Source organism: Mustelus asterias, chromosome 17, assembly GCF_964213995.1.
Source record: "Mustelus asterias chromosome 17, sMusAst1.hap1.1, whole genome shotgun sequence".
Classification (NCBI taxonomy): Eukaryota; Metazoa; Chordata; class Chondrichthyes; order Carcharhiniformes; family Triakidae; genus Mustelus; species Mustelus asterias.
The window spans coordinates 47,936,822-47,952,315 of NC_135817.1; the positions used below are offsets into that span (position 1 = coordinate 47,936,822).

The 15,494-nt window shown below is 40.3% G+C and overlaps 1 protein-coding gene across 1 annotated transcript in view; it reads right to left on the reverse strand.

Annotated features, from left to right (window-relative positions):
• med14 (mediator complex subunit 14) overlaps window positions 1-15,494 on the reverse strand; it is a 72,989-nt gene that overhangs the window by 42,919 nt on the left and 14,576 nt on the right. Inside the window, exons 8-14 of the mRNA XM_078232587.1 lie at window positions 15,319-15,451; window positions 8,929-9,079; window positions 7,740-7,851; window positions 7,245-7,370; window positions 5,428-5,506; window positions 5,110-5,269; window positions 4,358-4,558 (exon numbers count right to left, since the gene is read on the reverse strand). Of these exons, the coding sequence (XP_078088713.1) occupies window positions 4,358-4,558; window positions 5,110-5,269; window positions 5,428-5,506; window positions 7,245-7,370; window positions 7,740-7,851; window positions 8,929-9,079; window positions 15,319-15,451 (962 nt within the window). The remainder of the gene's footprint in view (window positions 1-4,357; window positions 4,559-5,109; window positions 5,270-5,427; window positions 5,507-7,244; window positions 7,371-7,739; window positions 7,852-8,928; window positions 9,080-15,318; window positions 15,452-15,494) is intronic.

The following is a 15,494-nucleotide window of genomic DNA, read 5'->3' on the forward strand; positions in this document are numbered from 1 at the left end:
ACAAGTGGCAGGTAACATTTGCGCCACACAAATGCCAGGCAATGACCATCACCAATAAGAGACACACTAACCACCACTCCCTGACATTCAAAGGTGTAACCATCACTGAATCCCCCACTGTCAACATCCTTGGGGTTACCATTAACCAGAAACTCAACTGGACTCACCACATAAACTACAAGAGCAGGTCAGAGGCTAGGAATACTGGGCGAGTAACTCACCTCCTGACTCCCCAGAGCCTATCCACCATCTACAAGGCACAAGTCAGGAGTGTGATGGAATACTCCCCACTTGCCTGGATGGATGCAGCTTCAACAACACTCAAGAAGCTTGACACCATCCAGGACAAAGCACCCCACTTGATTGGCACCACATCTACAAATATTCAATCCCTCCACCACCGACGCTCAGTAGCAGCAGTGTGTACTATCTACAAGATGCACTGCAGCAATTCACCAAAGATCCTTAAACAGCACCTTCCAAAACCACGACCACTTCCAACTAGAAGAACAAGGGCAGCAGATAAATGGGAACACCACGCAAGTTCCCCTTCAAGCCACTCACCATCCTGACTTGGAAATATATCGCCATCCCTTCACAGTCGCTGGGTCAAAATCCTGGAATTCCCTCCCTAATGGCACTGTGAGTCACCCCACAGAACATGGACTGCAGCAATTCAAGGAGGCAGCTCACCCCTACATTCTCAAGGGCAATTTTTAGGGATGGGCAGTAAATACTGACCAGCCAGCGACGCCGATGTCTCACGAATGAATTAAAAAATCCTTTCCACATCCAACTTGTTGAGATTGAAGTATATAAGATTGAACAAACTAGTCACTCCTCGCTCTTCTAAACTCCAGCGGAAACAAGTTTAGCCTGTCCAAACTACCCCCCATAAGACAACCCACTCATTCCAGGTATCAATTTAGTAAACCTCCTCTGAACAGCCTCCAAAGTGCTTACATCCTTCCTTAAATAAAGAGACCAAAACTGCACACATTATTTGAGCTGTAATCTCACCAATGCCCCATATAACTGAAAAAACATCCTTACTCTTACATTCAGTTCCTCTCGTAATAAATCAGTCCATTAGCTTTTTAATTCCATTAAGACTTCTTTATTCATGTACTCCAATCCCTGTGTAACAAAGCTAATGTACCATTTTATTTCCAATTGCTTGTTGTATCTGCAGATTAACTTTGTGATTCATGTACAAGGACATGCAAGTCCTTCTAAATGCATTTCGAAGTCTCTCACCATGCAAAAAATATTTTGCTTTTTATTTTTCCTGCCAAAGTGGATAACCTCACACTTTGTCACATCATATTCCATCTACTAAGTTCCTGTCCACTCTCACAACATGTCTATATCCCTCTACAGCCTTCCTGGGTCCTCCTTAACACATATTTACTCACCTAATAATGTATTGTCACCAAACAATATACATGAGTCTCAGCCCTTTATCAAACACATCTAGTTACCTAGATGTGTGAGAGTGAATGAGCGTGAATGAGCGTGAATGAGAGTGAATGAGAGTGAATGAGAGTGAATGAGAGTGAATGAGAGAGAATGAGAGAGAATGAGAGAGAATGAGAGAGAATGAGAGAGAATGAGAGAGAACGAGAGAGAACGAGAGAGAACGAGAGAGAACGAGAGAGAACGAGAGAGAACGAGAGAGAACGAGAGAGAACGAGAGTGAATGAGTGAATGAGAGTGAGTGAGAGTGAATGAGAGTGAGTGAGAGTGAATGAGAGTGAGTGAGAGTGAGTGAGAGCGAGTGAGAGCGAGTGAGAGAGAGTGAGAGCGAGTGAGAGCGAGTGAGAGCGAGTGAGAACGAGTGAGAGCGAGTGAGAGCGAGTGAGAGCGAGTGAGAGCGAGAGAGAGCGAGAGAGAGCGAGAGAGAGCGAGAGAGAGCGAGAGAGAGCGAGAGAGAGCGAGAGAGAGAGAGCCAATGACCTGCCAACAGGGATTGGCCATCATGCAGCTGCATATTGCAATCCAGATTAGTCATTAAAAGATAGCATTGTGGAATGGAGCATTAAAATTGCCCCTCAAGCCACTCAATTCCTTTTGCACCTTTGCAGGCACAAGTGGCAATATTTCTCTTTAGAAAAGAGGGAGAAGAGGAAGAAATTTGTGCTGAGGTGGTATATAAAGACTTGCCAAAGAGGTATTGATATTGGGAAGGTGAAAATCATCTTCTTTCAAAGCACAGATACAAGTTTACGCAGGGCTCAATCTCAGTTATAAGTAACAGACCTGAGTATTTCAAATAGTTTAGTAACATAGCAATTATAGGCAACAAAGCGAGTGGAACAAGATGATACCTAACATTTTATGGCTGTCAATTAACCATTCTCAAGCTCATGGAGGTCAATTTTAACTGCAATACTCAACATTCACCACAGGATGGCAGCGTAGCAGTACACTTCTCAGAGAACAAGAGCAACGGACATCTTAGAAACAGAATCTTAAGCATGGAAGGTCATTCAACCATCATGGCTGTGTCAGTTCTTTAAAAAGTTAGTAAGTTTGTCACAAGCCCTAGCTCTTTAACTATCACGCATGTCACAGAAATTGTGTTTTGTTGCCCCTGTCTACATCAACGGGGATGAAGTAGAAAGGGTCGAGACTTCAGGTTTTTAGGTGTCCAGATCACCAACAACCTGTCCTGATTCTCTCTCTCCCCCCCCCCCCCCGCCACCCCCATGCTGACACTATAGTTAAGAGAGCCCACCACAGCCTCTACTTTCTCAGAAGACTAAGGAAATTTGGCATGTCAGCTACGACTCTCACCACCTTTTACAGACGCACCATCGAAAGTATTCTTTATGGTTGTATCACAGCTTGGTATGGCTCCTGCTCTGCCCAAGACCACACGGAAACTAGCCTCCCATCCATTGATTCAGTCTACACTTCCCGCTGCCTTGGCAAAGCAGCCAGCATAATTAAGACCCCACGCACCCCAGACATTCTCTTCTTCCATTGTGAAAAAGATACAAAAGCCTGAGGTCACATACCAACAGATTAGAGGACAGCTTCTTCTCTGCTGCCATCAGACTTTTGAATAGACCTACCTTGCATTACGTTGATCTTTCTCTACACACTAGCTATGACGTAGCACTACATTCTGCACTCTCGTTTCCTTCTCTGTGAATGGTATGCTTTGTCTGTATAGTGCACATGAAACAATACTTTTCACTGTATGTTAATACATGTGACAATAAATCAAATCAAAATCTGTACACTAATTCCCCCCCAGCACCACATACAGGTTCCACTCCTCAGGGTTGCTCTGCTTACCAGCCCCTTCTAGATAGTGGCAGTATCGATGCAGATGCACCTCCTTGTTCCTTGTCAGGTGTTCCCATCATACTATTATCCCTTCTGTTCAAGTTCACCATAATATCCATTTTTTTCTACTGATCATATTGGTCTTCCATAGTCCTTAATTCTCGGTTTCTAGATTGTGGTTTTCTACTGATTTTCCTGTCGCTTGGCTCAGTTGATAGGACTCTCAGGCCTGAGACCTTTATGGATTCAGGGCACACTTCAATACGTAGCCTGCATTGATACTTTAATTCCATACTGAGGGAGTGCTGTTTTGTCAGAGGCACCAACATTTCAATGAGACTTTAAACCTGGGCAAGTGGATGAGTGACTGTTCTACCGTGTGACCAAAGTTCCTACTCCAACTACAACGAAAAATGTTAACTGGCCTCTTGCTGTTTGCTTTAACTTGTTTTGCATAAAATGACTCATATTCACCAATATACGAACAGATTGCACTTGAAATAATTATATAAAAACTGCTGTGCAATATCCTGAGACACAAGTACAGCACCATTGTGAATACATCCTTTTTCTCCTTTGTCACCATTCCACTCCCAAGCATAAATGCCGATTAACTTGGCTCCCGAGCAGAATATGTAAAGTTTGCAGCCTTATTATGTGGTCCTTATGCTTTAAGTTATAATCCTCTCATATTATTCGAGTTGAAATCAGACACCCACTTATATAAACAATTTAGTTTGCACTGAGCACCACATTATATTCTATAATGCAGCTTTCAAAATGTGATTGCGCTGCATTCGCATCTTAAAATCACACAGCTGAGTCATTCTAATATTTGTCTTTTAAACAAAAGCAACTAACTTTCTACTCCCTGTATGTATTTTAGTCCTTCTTCATAAGCATAACAATTTAGAATAGGGAACAAGCAACTTTTTCATCTCATTACTTAGAAATACAATGCACCCTGTAAATTGTTTTAAAAAGTATCGCATATTAATTGCATTTAATATTCGTAATTTTTCAGTCAAAGGTCATGGCCTTCATTTTAATACAAGATCCAAACCTTGTGCTTATCTCCAGCCTTGGCCTGCTTCCCAGTTTTTGCATCCAGTACTAGTTCCTCAATGTTTGGTTTGAACTGTTGCAAAAGTAGTGCAGTGGGAGGACAGTCGTCTGGATCTGTCAGCCCGTGACTTACAGAAAGGAAATGGTATTTATATTGTAGTTCTATGGGAAAGCCTGGCCTGTCTAACATTTCCACAACCTGAAAAAAACAAAGCGGAAAATGTTATCACTTGATATCCAATAAGTACTGCAGGAAAAAAATTTTGGCCCATTACATATGGCAACACATCATTTGATTGAAATAAGATATTTAATATTCACTGGGCCTAGCACAGACAGAAGTGCTTCAGTTGAGGGAAGGTGATTTTTAATTGTGCTTGCTTGCTTGAATTTGTACAAGAAGTTAGAAATAACATTAAGAGAGTCCTGGAAGTATGTCAGGTCTGGAATAGGTGGGTAACGAGGGTGATTTGGAACTGAGTAAACATAAGTAAAAATAGAAACTACTCAACAGATCGGAGAACATCGGTGGAGAGAAACCAAATTACTGTCTGTGACCCTTCATCTGATCAAGCAAAAGTTAGAAATGCAATCCAGCGAAGGAAATACTTAAATCGCACTAAAAATATATCTTTTACAAATAATAACACAACTGATGACTGCTAGATGCTAAACATTCGAGACCTCTAAATGATTTTGTAAACAACTTAGCTCCAACTAAAGAATGCTTTATCAATGAAATAAACTTACAATATAATACTGAGGAAGACGTGTTAGCTTGATGAATAGTTTGTGTTTTGAGAGGTTTCCAACTGGATGAGAGGAAAAGTTTGAAAGATGTAACGTCTCACTGCAGACTGTGGGAAGGTGTTTCATAGACTGCTTGCATCTTTGTTGTCCAAGCCAAAACCTGGAGGGAAATTTTTTCTTGAAATCAAGGGTACATTTGAAATATTGCCCAGATTTGACAGGATAAATGTGAAAGGTTGGCTTTTTATTTCTTTTCTAAGCTGGTTCTTATTTCCTCCCTTTTATTACCCTGGAACAAAAATGGTATTCCATACTTACTTCAGCTGTTGAAGCCAAGGAATAATTCGCTTCATCTCATCATTGATGGACTTTTCAATATCATCTAACGTAGTTTGGTCTGATTAAGAAAAATAGCAACACAATATTAAAAGACCAACAAAACACAAAGAATTTACCCAGCATAGGATAACACATGGGAGAATGGGGATGCAACATCAACACAATTTTGAATTGATGTAACATTTTATATACATGCCTCAAGCTTACCATGTTTGCTGATTTAATTCCTGCTGTGTTTGATGTGAAATCTAAGTTACCTATAGTGGCATCTTCACAACAAAATTTCTAGATTGCAGCACAGACCATTAAAATCTTTGTGATAAAGATGTGACTTCTATGTTTTATTTTACAGCTTATAACACTGCAAAGATACGACACATCGCTGTTGAAAGTTCGGCATCACTGTTGGAAGTCCATGGCAATTATTGTCAGTTATGAAATGTTAACACAGCTTAAAGTTAAAGTTTAAAGTTTTTATTAGTGTCACAAGTAGGCTTACATTAACACTGCGATGAAGTTACTGTAAAAATCTCCTAGTCGCCACATTCCAGCGCCTGTTCGGGTACACTGAGGGAGAATTTAGCATGGTCAATGCACCTAACCAGCATGTCTTTCAGACTGTGGGAGGAAACCAGAGCACCCAGAGGAAATTCACGCAGACATGGGGAGAACATGTAATCTCCACATAGACAGCTACCCAAGGCCAGAATCAAACCCGTGTCCCTGGCACTGTGAGGCAGCAATGCGAATCACTGTGCCACTGTGCCGAAGTGCTGTGCACTTAATACGCCACAAGCAACTTCCAGGCCGATCAATGAGATGAAGCTCATCTACCAGATATTTCAGATAATTGACCTCCTTTAAATTATACACCCAATTCCAAAATTTAACGTCATTGAAACTTGTGCCAGTTAAATATTTTTTGTCACCGAAATAATGAACTTCTGTCTGAAACAAGCATTGGGAATTTTTTTATAAACTCTTGCACGGATGCTAAATCAAGTTTTCTTATTTGGAAAATATTGTACTTTATACGATCCCAAGCAGACTTTATGAGTCTGGTTTTAATTCTGAACCAGTGGATGGATCCTAATTGACTATTGTGAGAGAAATGTTCCTGCCTCAGAGAGCTGCTGGCCAATCAAATTACCAGCAGCTGTCTGGTCTTATCAGTGTCACCAGAAGTGCACCAGTCCCCAAAGGTGATTGCCAACAGTGCTGGATGCGAAGGTAGGTGGGAGGCTCTTACCAAGCTGGCGGGCCCCTACAGGGTGGGTGTGAGAAGTGGGGCACCTGAGGCAGACAGGGCAAGAGGGGAGGGAAATGAGGTGGTGAATAGACCATGGATGTGGGGCCTCCAATGGGCATAGGGAACCTATAAAGGAGACGCTCTCCCGCCTTTACCTGTCACCAGCTTGCGCAATGAAAGCTGTCGAGCACCGTCCAAGTGCAGCCAAAATCCTGGTGACAGCAGTTGAAGACCCTTAAATGGCCAGGAATTAGCCACATAAGGACCTCAAATGTCACATTGGCGGTAGGCCTCCAAATACCTTCCCTCTCGCGGATCATGGCACAGGAATGGCACCCATGGCATGACATTAAATTTTCATTTCCACTGCAACAGCCGTCACCACATTGCCCTCCCCCCCACCCCGTGCGCGTGCCAACAGGCAACATAAAATTCCCATCACATGTTTTATATTACAGCTGCTTAGAACCCACCACTCGACAAAGAAAACCTCAGCATCTTAAAATTTTGTGTTCAAGTTCACAGATCACTTACAGATTGCACCTACCAATTCCATATAACATCGGTTGGAACATTCCAGAATGCAGATCCACAAAAATGTGAAGACACTCACTTCGACCACAAGGTTCTAAGATAGGAATAACCAGTGTAGGCAAGGCTGTCTCTATAAAGGCTGTGCGGGTAGAGCAAAATAAAAGTGAACATAAAATCACGATTCATAATATTCCTTTGGTTCTCTTCCTCTTCATTATTTTCACAGTCTAGGTTCCTATCTTGTAATGTTTGAACAGACAATATGGATATTCTCATCCGTCTATCTGTCCACAGTTGAGTAGTCATCAAAGCATTTTCACACAACTTTGCAAGTGTTCATCAAATTCCATCCCTTTCACATTCAACAAATTCACAGAACACGGCAGAAATTTGCAGAAGGCTCCAGTCATGCAGGAAAACAATAACTTAGCTCAAATCTATGAAAGGGTAATGCTGTGAAACAATAAACGGAGTGTTTTTTTTAAAAACAACACATTGTTCAACATACAGTTATCATTTTGGTTGTAGCTCTTGAGAATGGCTTTCAGTTCCTGCAGTTTCTGATCGGAACGTGCATGGACACTGTCGATCAAAAGCTTCTCCACCGATAGGTGGTCAACCTGTGGAAACGGCAACATTGACATTAGAAACATCAACACCATACTGCTTACTGTATAACAATTCACTTGCTAAAGTCTATTTAACTTCAATACAATTACAAATGATTCAAAAGAAGCTGCTCTTCACACAAGTAACCGAAAATTAAAACCTTCGAATGTGTTACTTTTTTTGTTAAATATCACTGGATCTTTTTCCCCCCAAATCACTAAAACTCTTTTTAGACAAAGCAGTATTTCCTTGTCAAGGAGGCTCTCCAAAGTTCCTACTAACAGCACTTCAACAGGCCACTAAAGGAACAGGAACAGCTCAGGTGGCAGCAAGATATAGGAGGAAATAATCATGCCCATAATCATAGAATCCTACAGTGCAGAAGGAGGCCATTTGGCCCATCGAGTCTGCACTGACCACAATCCCATCCAGACCCTATCCCCATAACCCCTAGCTAGTCCCCCTGACACTAGGGTCAATTAATCATGGCCAATCCACCTAACCCGCACATCTTTAGACTGTGGGAGGAAACCGGAGCCCTGGAGGAAACGAACGCAGACACGGGGAGAATGTGCAAACTCTCCATACAGACAGTGACCCAAGCCGGGAATCAAACCTGGGTCCCTGGCGCTGTGAGGCAGCAGTGCTAACCACTGCAACTGTGTGGTAAGGAGCATTGCATCATCAACTCAAGAGCCAGACTGAAAAATGTTGGGGTTCTTGACACCAAAAATATTTAAAACCCTTCCACACAACTTCCTTCCAATTCACTAAAACACAAATATGTAGTAAAAACAATCCTGAAGAACTTTTACACACAGTATTAATAAAGTAAACAATATTACCATATACTACATTTAATCACCAGGTAATTTTCATTTAAACGCAGATTTTCCTCAAAAGGTGTAACTGTTACCACAATAAATAAGTTTTCATGTGTTGATGACACAAATGAAATATAAAATAATCACAGTAATATATATTGCATGATATCAAAGGGAATATTTATAATATGTACTGGAGCACCAGAAGACCCAAGCTGGAAAATGAACAGGAATTTGTAGACATGTAAATGAACATCCTTTTACCTTCATTGCACGTTCTATTAATTTAGAATCGCAAGCTGGTAATGGGGGATCATGAGATATCTGTAAGGGTTTTGAACAGTCACTCTCATCGATCTTTATCAAGACCTTGTGTATAGAAGCACTGCCGGTCTTTCTCCCCAAGACTTGTTGGCTAGAAACAAACAAAACCAACCAGTTAATTATAGAAAACTGAAGTAAAAACAGAAGGTGCTGGAAATACTCAGCAGATCTAGCAGCATCTGTAAGAGAGAAACAGAGTTAACATTTCAGGTCTGTGACCATTCATCAGAATCATACAAAGTATTACCTTATCAATCATCTTATATAATGGCTAAGATCCAAAAATTAGATGCTTGATAAGTAGCCGCTACAGCTAAACTGCAGTCAGAATGTGATCTTAACAAAGAAAAATAATTGAATTTGTGAACTTTTAAGTGTATCTATTGCTGTAATGAAGGCAAATATGAACAAAAAGCTTCCCAAAACAGCAATGAAATAAGGGAGTATTTCTGGGTTTTAGTTGAAGTAAGGCCTTGGTTGAACACCTCTTTGGAAATATGGCATAACCTCTCCTCAGCAAGGCAGGGTCAGCTTGAGTCAATGATTCCTGATCTATGGATGGCTTAAGGAGTCATGATGTGGAGATGCCGGCGTTGGACTGGGGTAAACACAGCAAGAAGTTTAACAACACCAGGTTAAAGTCCAACAGGTTTATTTGGTAGCTACCAAATAAACCTGTTGGACTTTAACCTGGTGTTGTTAAACTTCTTACTGGCTTAAGGAGAACAGGTTGGCCAAGAATGGAAGCCAACATAGCCAGAGAAAGTGCATTAAAAGTCTGCACTTTATTAAATTTTAGAGACTGAGTGCACTTAACATTATATTCAAAAGGTAATGTTTACAATAATTAGTTATACACCAGAGATGGATTTGATTAGTCCAGCAGTTTAGTAATGAGCAAGAACTCAAATATCTGTGCTCTGCTAAGGCTGTCCTTTTGGAGATTGTGTTGCTTTATAATTTTTTTTTGATTTATCCTTTGTCTCAGTTTCTTTGAAAATTAGAACTTTGCGTTACAGGCTGCCATAGTAAAACAGAAAAGTGCAGTGAGGCTATATTTGTGCAGTTGCAGGTACTCACCAGGTAACCAGCATCTTCTTACAACATCAGTCTGTTACTAGATCAGGTAATGCTTGCCTGAATATAGATATTTGCACTGACCCAAACTTTCAAATTGATGTCTTCCAAAAAACCAAGCTCCAGCTATTGAGCCAACATGACTATGATATTTAATGGTTGATAATGTGAAGAACTGGAGTGGATTTTTGAAGTATGAAATGAAGGTTTGCCAAGTAGCAGAGATGAGTTGAGTGGGAAAAAGAACAATAGGACATTTCCAACTTGGACAGGATTTGCATTTCGTGGTTCTGATAAAAATCTTTGACTATAATGTGTTGTTTGTGCTGAAATTCTTGCTTAGGATAGCATGAAACCATGCAAACTAACATGATTGGTAGCCAAAAATCCTTCCCTCAATGAGGGGGAATCAAAACCATGAGTTTTCTTTTGTTAAGTTAACGTAAACAAAGAATTTTAAAAGCTGCCCCCTAGTTTTATTTTGGCAAGAACTTGCAAATGAAGGGACAAGTATATTTTTGGTCAACTCTAAGTCAACATTTCACCATTGTTTCCATGCACTCCCAGATTTTACTAGACTATTTAACTGACATATTTGTTAGACTTAATGAACTTAACATGTTTCAGTAAAGTTAAAACCTGTAACATTATCATGATTCATGATAAAATATAAAACATTGCCAAAAAGCTTATTGTTATGGAGTACATATTGTGATGCAAGACACTAACTGTATCTCTAAAATTACCTGCAGTTGTGATGGACTGTATAATAAAGTTAAAAGACAAAAAAATTGCCTAAGCATGAAATCAGCAGCTATATAAAAGAAACAAACAAACTGCAAAAATTTGTTCCGTGATTGAAATCAGTTTTCAATAGACTTTGTGGAAAATTTGATTGACAATGCTGGGGACTGTCCAGAGACACAATTTTAAGGTCATGCCTCTTGATCAATTCTGGTCCACAATTCAAAAAGAGATGTTAGGAGTCCAGGTATGTAGATTATTTCTCAAGGACAATTATGAATGGGCTCCAAATGCTGGCCTTGCCAGCAATGCTCATATTGCACGGCTGAATAAAGCAGGTACAGAAAATAATCAAAAACATTAATGGAATGTTGGTCTCTATACCTAGAGGACTAGGATACAAGGGGGAAGTCGTCATGCTTCAGCTACACAAAGCCCAATTTGGCCTACACCTGGAACATTGAGAGTTGTTCTGGGCACCACACTCAGAATTACAGTTGGAAGGAGAGATTACACAAATTCAGAGTTTAAGGCGTAATTTAATCAAACTTTTCAAGAAAATAAGGGGAACAGTAAAGCCAACCAAGAGAAATTATTTCCACTGTTAGTGCATATTGGGGTTCTTTCAGGAATGAAAATTGGAAATAATTCTTTGATTTGATACACACAGAGTAATAAAAGTTTGGAACTCTCTTCTGCAAATGGCTGCTGGTGCTAGACCAATTGTTAAATTGATAACTAAGACTGATGGATTTTAGTTAACCAAAGGTATTAAATGTATACGTGACAAAAGTGGATATACGTTGTGCAATCACAGAGGTGTTATAATTTCATTGAATGGTGGAACTGAAGGTAAATGGCCTATTCCAGCCCTTAGTTCCCTGATTTGAGGGAATGAGAAATATATGTCCAGTTTGTCTCAGTGCGTGTATGTTAGACATGGTATTTTCTTCACATCAAAAGCAGGTATAGAAGCAGCTTGAATATAGAGACTAACTCACGTTCCAAAAGTAAACTGAGATTTCACAAATTATGCACCACAAAAAGGGCTCATATGACTCACTGAAATAAAGGTAAGTCATTGTCATTTTATGTGCATGTTCAGGCAGTTGCATATGGATGATACTGTGCTATTTGCTTGCTTTCTGTCTTAAGCAATATGTTTTGGAAGCTGAGAAAATAAATCCTCTTGTTCTTAGCAAGAACATAGATGTGCAGGTGAAATTAGTTAAAGACAGTAGTGCAAAGTGAGCCACACAGCAAAATCGGCAGCACATTTTGCATCACGGCTGATCTTGTCCATTTTCATGAATAGAAAAATACATGGGGCCCATTTTAGCTTAACATAGAACATTACAGCGCAGTACAGGCCCTTCGGCCCTCGATGTTGCACCGACCTGTGAAACCAATCTAAACCCCATCTAACCTACACTATTCCAATATCATGCATATGTTTATCCAATGACCATTTAAATGCCCTTAATGTTGGTGAGTCCACTACTGTTGCAGGCAGGGCATTCCCCCACACCCTTACTACTCTCTGAGTAAAGAACCTACCTCTGACATCTGTCCTATATCTATCACCCCTCAATTTAAAGCTATGTCCCCTCATGCTAGCCATCACCATCCGAGGAAAAAGGCTCACTGTCCACCCTATCTAATCCTCTGATCATCTTATATGCCTCTATTAAGTCACCTCTTAACCTTCTTCTCTCTAACGAAAACAGCCTCAAGCCCCTCAGCCTTTCCTCATAAGACCTTCCCACCATACCAGGCAACATCCTGGTAAATCTCCTCTGCATCCTTTCCAATGCTTCCACATCCTTCCTATAATGCGGCGACCAGAACTGTACGCAATACTCCAAGTGCGGCCGCACCAGAGTTTTGTACAGCTGCAGCATGACCTCATGGCTCCGAAACTCAATCCCTCTACCAATAAAAGCTAACACACCGAGGCTGCTAATTAGCAAAATAGTCCATTTTGCGGTACTATTGAAGACCAATTTCATTCCAACTGTTTCTCCAGAGTGCAACAAAAAGAAAAACTGGGAACCTTTGCCATAGATTATATGCTCAAGTCCCCAGAGTGGGATCTGACCTGATAAGCAGTTGACTGAGGTTAAAGTTGAGCATTGAGTCAAGCTGCTAGAACACATGAAATTTCTTGGCACTGATGATCATTCATAAACATATACTGGAGAAAACAAAATTCCTGTATCAAGCCTGTCTAATGATTACCATATATACTCATAAAAGTCAAGTTTCTAAAACTAAATTTTTTAGCCAAAGGGTAGGGGTGGCGACATTTACAGGAACAATAGTTATGTGGGGTTGAAACCAGGGCAAGTTTGACTTCATCAGCAAGTACAAGGAGTTTGCATTTTTTGGCTAAAAGTCAGGCATCAACTTGTACATGATAAATGAAAAATTTGATTTTTTGGCCACAAATTGAGGGTCAACTTTTAATCGAGATTGACCATAACCCGAGTATATACGGTAACCAATTTAGAGAGGCACAAACGCTAATGACATCAGCTACACTGTATATATAAGTGAAAACAAAGCAGGGCATGAATACTGATCAACCGTGCAAGGTTTCCTTAAATAAATAAAAGCAACTGAAGCATTGATTAGCTTATTAGTCCATCTAAGTTAGCGGGAAGTGCACTTCCAGTTTGTAACCAGCACTACCCAATTTATCCAAATAATCCATCATGTCAAGTAAATGCATGGCACATTTATAACTATTAAAATGTGCACTTTATCCAGTGTGGAATCTTTTGAATTGACTTTGTCCATTTTAAAAGAAAATGTGCTGTGACAGAGAGTCACAGCTGACCTAATCTCACATTCATGAAACTGCACCACAGTCTGACTACGCCTCAAGGCAGAAAAATGGACATTCCAAACAAAAAGTGTTAATTACATATATCTTAAAGAGCCTCAGAAGGCATTCCTGAATTTAAGGGAAGGTTTGGTGGTATTATCACTAGACTATTAATTCAGAAATTCAACCAACGTTCTGGGGACTCGGGTTCAAATCCCACCATGGCAGATGGTGAAATTTTAATTCACTAAAAGATATCTGTAATTAAAAACCTACTGATGACCATGAAACCATTGTCGATTGTCGAAAAAGCCCATTTGGTTTGGGGAAGAAAATCTGCCGCCCTCACCTGGTCTGGCCTACATGTGGCTCCAGAGCCATAGCAATCTGGTTGATTCGCAACTCACCTCCAAGGGCAACTAGGGATAGGTAATAAATGCTGACCAGCCAGCGATGCCCATGTCCCACAAACGAATAAAACAAAAATGAGTCTTTTGAAGGAAAATAATTGTCTTAACTCATCAAGATTGTCTTAAAACAATACAGTAGGATGTGGCGAATCAATCTTAAAAATATCACTACATTTGGCAAAGAAATTATAACTCTGAGGGGTGATCTGGTGGGGTGGTCTCTCCCCTTTTCAATTTTTAAATGCTGTCTGCAGAAAATACACAGAAAAAAGGCAGTATAATCTATGTCTGAGAAAAATCTGAAAGCTGTAACATCTCTTAAAAACCTGTTTCATTTTCAAGTCCACCAAAACAGCAACTAACCTCCTATGAGTGACTTTGTGACCTACAGAAAGACTATCACTTCTAGAAAGTCCCGTGTGCAACCCTGAAATACAACTTCGGCTGCTGAATTTACCTGAGCTGCATTTCAAGCGTAAAGACAATCTTCCATCAATCCTGCACCATACCTTCTCCGAAACAAAACAACCACACAAAATACAAATTATTTCTCTTCTACATAACTTTTGAACGTGCACCATTAACTCCAACTGTATTTCACTTGATTGTGACTGAGTGGGTGCTGTAATATTAGATTTTAAGAGGGTGTAGTTAAACAATCTTCTTTCTTTCTTTAAACCCACAAAACGTTTGCTGATGGTTATTCAAATGACCTTCAGGATTTATTTAAAAAAACCATACACATATCTTCCTCTCAAAAAATTCACCGACAGTTGCGAAAGGGGCAGAGATTTTCAGTCGTTCCCTCTATCCCATCGGTAACAAATGATGAGCAAAAATATAACAGAGATGGGGGCATTCTCTGGCCTCCCCACGATGTGATTCCCTCGACGGGAGATGCACACCGTTCGCCTGTGATCAGATCAGATCTTCTGGTCCCGCTGCTGTCAATGGGATTTCCCATTGGCTACACCCCACACCACCAGGAAACCCGTGGTGGGGGTGTGCTGTCAGCCGGACCAGAAGATCCTGCTGGTGTGAATAGCTGTAGAATTCAGGCCAACATTTTAACAATAGTTCATTAACTACTTCGTACCTTTTCAGTTAAGATTTTATGCATTACTCCGACCTAATTCAGTGACTAGAAATTATTATTTTTTAAAATCAGGCTTAATTATCTCAATGTTTTCTTGTTTGTACCTAGTAATTCATTCCATTGTCTCCTGGAAACCTTATTTTGCAACATCTATAACACAAGTATGATTTACTCACTTCCAAACAACCAAAGTCAGGCTCTTTCCAGGTTGATACCGCTCGACTTGAACAAGATCGCCCCAACGTTCACGTATTAGCATTTGTGCCTGTGAGTGTAAAACTTCCAATTGCAGTGACAAACAGAATGAATCTGAGATCAAAGGTTAAGGAACACTAACAATAAAAAGATAACA